General features: G+C 41.0%; 1 protein-coding gene across 1 annotated transcript in view; it reads right to left on the reverse strand.

Moving 5' to 3' along the window:
- The window catches only part of LOC119792575 (protein sidekick-2-like), a 451,999-nt gene extending 445,382 nt beyond the window's left edge, over positions 1-6,617 (reverse strand). Inside the window, exon 1 of the mRNA XM_038299278.1 lies at positions 6,470-6,617. Coding sequence (XP_038155206.1) covers positions 6,470-6,557 — 88 coding nt within the window. The 5' untranslated portion in view covers positions 6,558-6,617. The remainder of the gene's footprint in view (positions 1-6,469) is intronic.
- Positions 6,618-7,128: the final 511 nt, after the last annotated feature.

Below are 7,128 nucleotides of genomic sequence, written 5' to 3' on the forward strand. Positions count from 1 at the left end.
GGACAATATAGAGAAGCCAATTAACCTAACAGTCATGTTTTTTGGACTGTGGGAGAAAGCCAGAGTACCCGGAGAGAACCCACGCATGCTCAGGGAGAACATGCAAGGTCGTCATTCAAGCAGTAAAAATCTGTAAATGAATCTGTACTGAAGAGTTTGCTAAAATTACCTGTATTACACATGAAACACTGATAAATTCACATAAGAAAACAAGATCTTTTTTTCCCATTCTGCCTTCAGCTGTTTTACATGAAAAACTTCCATTTAGAATATGTTGTGTTCTTGTACATTTGAGGTTAGATTTAAATACCTTAGTAACCCGCTAAAGACTATAACGTTCATTTTATGTACAAGAAATAAAAGGGGATGCACTGTTTTTTTTAACATGACTGTGATGTGACAACTTGACAGTCTAATATGGACCTCCCCCGCTGCTCTCAGATGCAAAATAGATTTCTTTAGAAAAGACAAAACCAGCAGGCGAACCCAGCAACGTCTTGGCTTGAACTCATCAAATGAATAAAGAGACCAAAGAGACTTACAGTATAGCAGCGGCTTTAAACAACATCTGGAGTAAATTTAGATAAAAAGCTAAAGGTTGTACTTGTGTGTCAAGCAGAAGGCAAAAAAGTACTGGCAGAAAAGTGTCTTTGTTTGAAGCGCATAATACTTTAGCAATTTGAACATCAAAACTGCTGACAGTTCAAATGTACATTTTCCAGCCATGAGGCAGGTTTTGAAAAGTATTTATCAGTGTAAAGAATTTTTTCCTCTTTCCTCCTGTGCACAATTATGATGAGTGACAAGATCCAACATTAAGGCACAGAAGTTCATCTCTCTCTGCTCAACAAGCCCTAAAGGAAGAATTCATAGCCCTATGGTCTGATGAAGGACATTCTCCCGTTGTTAAAAAGCTGTTTCATTGGACTGGTCATTAAAATGTGGCGGGCGGCAGCCGACACGTCCGTCCAGAGGCATGCTACTCGCCTCATCATGTTCTTTAATCATAGAGGAAAGAGAGCAGCCCACACCGGGGTCACTTTCAGCGAGCCGCACTCTGAACGGTCTGAAGAGCGGCCAATTAAATCCTACATTTTCTGACCCGGGAGCGACTATGTAATGGGATCTGAGGGCCACGGCTCGATGGACCGAGCAGAAGGAAAGTAAGAGTGACTGACAACACTTCATCCCTGACATGAGCAGTCACATGTGTCTTTCCACGGCCCTACACAGGCAAAAGAAAGCACAGAGCGAACGCCGTCTTTCAGGCTGCCACTGCCTATTCAGCTTGCTTGGTTAAATAAGTATCCACAGGAAACGAGAGCAGAAAATAGTCAGCCAGGAACCAGGCAGCAAGTAGAGCTATAGTAACAGAGTGGGAGAAAACAATAATGTCAGGACTCTTAATCCCTAGGACACACTAGTTATCAATCTCCTGTAAATGTCAGGCACCAGGATAAGGCCTCATGAATGATGGATATCTTCCCTATTCTTTTTCTCATCTTTTTTTCTACATTGTATCATTGAGTGAACTGCAGCAAGAGCTCAAGGTGTATCTTGAAAGGTAATGTTCTCTCCTTGGATTCACAGCAACACTGGAATCCAAACCCAACGATGGTGACTTGAAGGAAAGAGGGAAAAAAAGCTGCTTTTAATCCCAACAGTGTCATATCAGTGTCACCAGAGTTGGTAAAGATTAGTGCTGTTTGACATCTGGAAAAAGAGACTTTGCAGTACTGATGCTGTACACCCTAATATAACAGTTATCATGTTTTTAACTCTTCACCGTTTTAATCTCACACTAGGAGTGGTTGTTCATTACAAATAAATCTAAATCTTCTAAACCTCTTGGCAGTGAAGAGTTTGGTAAATATTTATCTGTCGATATGAAATATTCATCAAACATTTGTTTGATAACTTTATAGTTTTTATTAAATATTACCTCATGCAGTTCTCCTTTCGCCAATGCTTTATGTTTTATGTACGCTGGAAAAAAATCGAAATCTAGATAAGTAATTTTTTTCTTTAAATAAATGCATTTTTTTCTTGAATTGAGGGGGTAAAAGGGACATTTTGCCAATAGAACAAGACAATTTACATTTAAAATAAGAAAACACAATTGCATTGTTTTATTTCAAGTGCATATTATCTAATTATATCAATTTTAAGAGTAACAATACTCATTCCCTTGGCAAACTACATCATGTACCTACTCAAATTAAGGGTTAATACAGTTCATTTAAGACATTTTTACTTATTTCTAGATGGTTTTTCCAGTGTATTGGAGCTGCCTTTACATTATATCTCCAGGACTGTGTTTAAGCGTATTTTAGTTGTGCAAGACTGATTGGTCTGTATCGATCATCTACTACAATTTACTTCCCAGCATTTCCCAGAAAAAGATTAAATATCAACAGAGGAGAAGCTTTGTGGACAAATACTTGATGTCAGAGAATAGGTAGACACATTTAAGATGCAGAAATGGAACGGGGGCAAAAATAGCCACCTATTAGAACCAAGCTATGCAGAGAACCAAGTCGAGCTTTGAAGCAGATAGGCCATAGATATAGAAAAACCACCTGAGGTACCACTACTGTAGCCTCGTGAGACCATCCTGATCTCGCGAGCTTTCAAGATTTCACTCGCTAATCACTCTGGAGACTCTCCGTTGAAGAAAATTTGGAGCCGTTCACCAAACGAACGTCCAATCAGCGTTGGCTTTGAGGCGGGTTGAGGTGTGACGCAACGAGAAGCACGACAGTTCAGTCTAAAGAACATGGCGGCTTCAGCCGATGAAACTAGCGTTAGCGTGGCTATTGAGTAAGTTTTATCGGAATTACAGAGTATTTCTTCACTGAAAGAAGAGCAAAACACTGCTCTGGAGGCTTTTCTCAGAGGAAAAGATGTTTTTGCTCTTCTCCCGACTGGTTTCGGCAAGAGTAGCCTGGCTTGTGGTTGTGTTGTCGTCGTCGCTCTGTTAGTACGTCATATGCTTCGTTGATCTGATTGGTTTATTTGGCCCGTCTATCACCAACATAGGCCAATCAGCTAACCAGTATTTTCGCCCCTTCCCAAAATTACTTCTACGGAAGATTTCCAGATGGATATGCGGATCAAATCCATCTGGCGGAGTCAGGTTACCACTACGGTTAGCTAAGAGAAGGAAACTGAGGATTCCATTCACATGATTCCCAGATCTACAATAACAAATTGGCTCAGTCAGCTGGTTTTATCCTTAATTCTGGGTGGACACGATACTAGCATGTTGAACTGATCTTATTTCTAATTTTTCTCTACTTCCACCGAAGTCTGAAAACCATACATTCGCAAAGCACTGAACTTTGCATTTATATTTGAGATCACTGCCTCATGTGCATGTGCAAAACATTTGCATTGTTTCATGAGTATTGTTGCCTGTGTTATTGGTAAACTAAGATTAGAGTTCGGTAGGGTTGTGGAAAAAGTTTGATTTTGCGATATATCGTGATTTGTAGATGCTCAATATAATATCAATCTTTCAGTTCCTAATATAGATTTAAAACAAAAAAACATTTTATCTAAAACAATGAGGCAAAATGAGTTAGCTCTGCACCACCAGTCTGGTAGATAGATGTGGACCCCTGTTGCTGTGTGCCATATTTAGTAGCTGGCTAGCTCAAGTGGTAAGACCTGCAAACAGGAAGCCAGCGTTGCTTTTTTATCTATACATTTCATTTGAAAGCTGGGTTGAATATCACAATATATAAAGACACTACAATCTTGGGATAATATAATATCGTGACATGTATCTTATCACAACACTAGGGGTGGAACGGTTCACAAAATCCACGGTTCGGTTCACGGTTTCGTGGTCACGGTTTTCGGTTCGGTTCGGTATATGTTGATTATTAGCCTGACATGTTGGTCATGTTGTTGTTAGCATAAACAAAACGTGTTGCACAATGCTTGCGCACTGTTTTTATCCACAACTTTCTTTCCGCCGTCATCGTAGGTCACTCTAAATGCAAAGTGGTCCCATACAGCAGACCTATAAAGTGCTGCTGGCGCGTCTTCCAACTCCTGTTCTTTCCCACTCGCCATACCCACACAATTGGTCGCAGTACCGCCACCTTCTGCTCTGGGGTGTAAACGCTTCACCTATGAGAAGAAGGAGCAGCGCATGAACCGAACGCAACACACGCGAACTGAGACAGTCGAACCGAATGGTTCGGACGGTTTTTCATAAACCGTTCCATCCCTACACAACACACATACCAATTCTTAACCATAGAACTCTGAATTCTCATGTTATTCTGAGCCAAAAACAAATCAAGATCAGAAAATATCGGCCTGTATCTAAAATCTGTGATATTAGCAAGCTGATAGAACCTCCCTGCTTCTCCAGAAAATTTAGGTTTTTAATTGAATGGGCCAGTTTTTTTTCTTTCCTGTTGATGTTGACTCTATGACTTGATAAAACCTTTCTATCACTCTAAAAAACAAAAGAGACCAAACTAAACTATGTACGAGTCGCGCTGATATGGTATCTGGCCAATATAGTAACAGGTCAATATTCAAAAGTGCAACATCAGTAGTTTATTGGAACTGACCAAGTTGTATCAGGGAATACAAAGCAAACTTTGGACTCTAGTCCACACAGAACCTCACATAAATAACTCAATCTAACTGACTTTTACTGACCATGTCCACATCTTAATGACCACAGTTTACCAATCTTCTGAGGACAACTACCCGCAGCATAATGCACCACATCACAAAGCTCAGCTCATCCTAAACCGGTTTCTTAAGCACTACAAGGAGTTCATAGTACTACAAAGTCATCACATCAAAATCCAATACAGAGCTTTAAGAATGTCATGGAAAAGAAGGTGTGCATCATGTATGTGCAGCTGAAGAATCCGCACCATGTGAATGATGCTTTATTGTCAAAATGAGCCAATATCTCTGTTTCATTTACACCCGAATTCTTATTAACTTAAACCACATCTAATCAATACTGGCTTTGTGTACAAACTATATTATCTCATCCAATTTTCCATTAATAAATAAAAATGGCAATAAAAAAATAGAATGAGCATGCCAAGTTGTTATGCTTATTCTAATCTTGCCTTGCAACTAATGGTCCTGGGTTCAAATTGAGGCCTGGTGTCAGTTTGTACATTTCCTGGATGGGGCCGCCTTTTATAGTTGCCTTTTGTATGTCTGCTTCTGTCTCCTTGAACCCCAGTGGGCCTCAGCAGATGGCCACTCACACTGAGCCTGGTTCTGCTGGAGGTTTCTTCCAATTAAAAGGGAGATTTTCCTCTCCACTGTCGCTACAAGCATGTTTAGTGTGAGGGATTGCTGAAGAGTCAATGAGTCGATGCAATCAACTAGTTGTCCTTACATAGAAAACTTTGAATCAATTTGACTGGATGATCTGGTGAACTGTAATGTGCTTTGAGATGACATGTGTTGTGAATTGGCACTATAGAAATAAATTGTATGGAATTAGCATTATTCCCATAAATGTGTGGATTCTTTCAGGGTACTCTGGTTTCATATAGAAGTCTAAAACCATGACTGCCTGGCTAATCTGGTATAATTGTGTGGATGGTTGTCTATTCTGCATCTCTGATGGAATGACAACATGTACAGGGTTTGCCTTGCTTCTTTCCCACTGACCACTGGAGATTTCAAAGCTACATCATCTATCAGGAAAGCAGGTGGATGGAGCACAGCAACAATGTCTATATTCACAGTTCTATTCTATTTGAAAGCTTTACCCTCATCCGTATATTAAAACTGTGCGTTTTTCCTTGTGCAAGCAAAACAAACAAACAAATAAGGGAAAATAAAGTTGTAATTTGTGGCTGCTGCCAGTAAAGAATAACAGTTAAATATAGCCTAGAAACTAACACCTTGCAGGGATGTGACAGCTGCTTTAGAGGAAATGTTGGCAGCAGACTCTTCTCGCTCTGTATCCCCAATGTCTCCACTGAAATGGTACTGGGATCTTTTTGGAAGGATTCTGGTCTTAGTATTTGTAATTCTACAGAAAAAAAGAATACAAAAAGAGCTAATAAAAAGAACAACGTATCATTTGGCTGCTGAATAGCTAATTATTGGGAAAAAACAGTAAACGCACATTTTTGAGCGCTAAACGCTGCGTATCTGGAAATATAAGATGGATTAATTAAATACCTATAGGTCTAATAAGTAATTAATATTAAACAGAACAATGAAATTAATTAATTAATTAATTAATGAAGTTTGATGTAGATGAAGTTCCTTTTAATTAAGTTTAGGAAAACGTGTTTATTTTATTTTCAGTTTTTCTGGTCTGTTTGGTCTGTTTGTGGCAAAACTATCACAGGTGCAAAAAGTCCATGAAAAATACATCCAAGCTCCAAGCGGTGGAAAAGCTTCCACATAAACATCCAGCAGAACAGGCGGACCACAGAGCGGCCTGACAGGGAGCGCTTCTTACCTTGAGCCGCTGTGGAGTGGATCAGAAAGGGGAGAAATAAAATCCATGTGGCGCGCCACATCGATCCGCGCCAGCGCCTCTCCAACATTGTTCCAGGGACCCCGTAACGGACAACAAGCCCAAAGCGGACTGAGGTGTGATCCCGTGGCGCGGCTCTCCTGCTGCAGCCCCGTGGGTCTCTCTCCGTCTGTCCGTCAGAGCGCACCGAGCAGAGCGCGCGCGGAGCGAGAAGCTGCAGCTGGGATTCACTCAGACGGTCTGTGTTTGTTTTACAGTTTAAGTTCGCCCCACTTCCACGAACTAGATACGATCGTCTGGATGAGGTTTCCCACTGAGCATCCTCTAAAGAGATCAACTTCAATCTCTCTCTCTGCACCTGTAATGAATGATGGATCCAACACTCCTCCTCCTCACATACTCCAGTTTCCTCCTTCCTTTTTCCGATTAACTCCAAACTTTAGCGGCTTACAGTAACTCCAAAGAACAGACTTCTCCCTCTGATTCTTCCTGTCTTCTTTGTGGGGAAGCTGCAGACGGAGCCACGGACCCACTCCTGTAAAGTTCCTCTCCACTGCGCGCTGTCAAGGTCGCCAAATCCGTCAGACAGCAGCGCTGACGAGAAGTTCCGCTGCTCTGGGAGCGCAGAATGAGGGGGTCTG

This window comes from Cyprinodon tularosa, unplaced genomic scaffold, assembly GCF_016077235.1.
Source record: "Cyprinodon tularosa strain WSP-4 unplaced genomic scaffold, ASM1607723v1 ctg422, whole genome shotgun sequence".
NCBI lineage: Eukaryota > Metazoa > Chordata > Actinopteri > Cyprinodontiformes > Cyprinodontidae > Cyprinodon > Cyprinodon tularosa.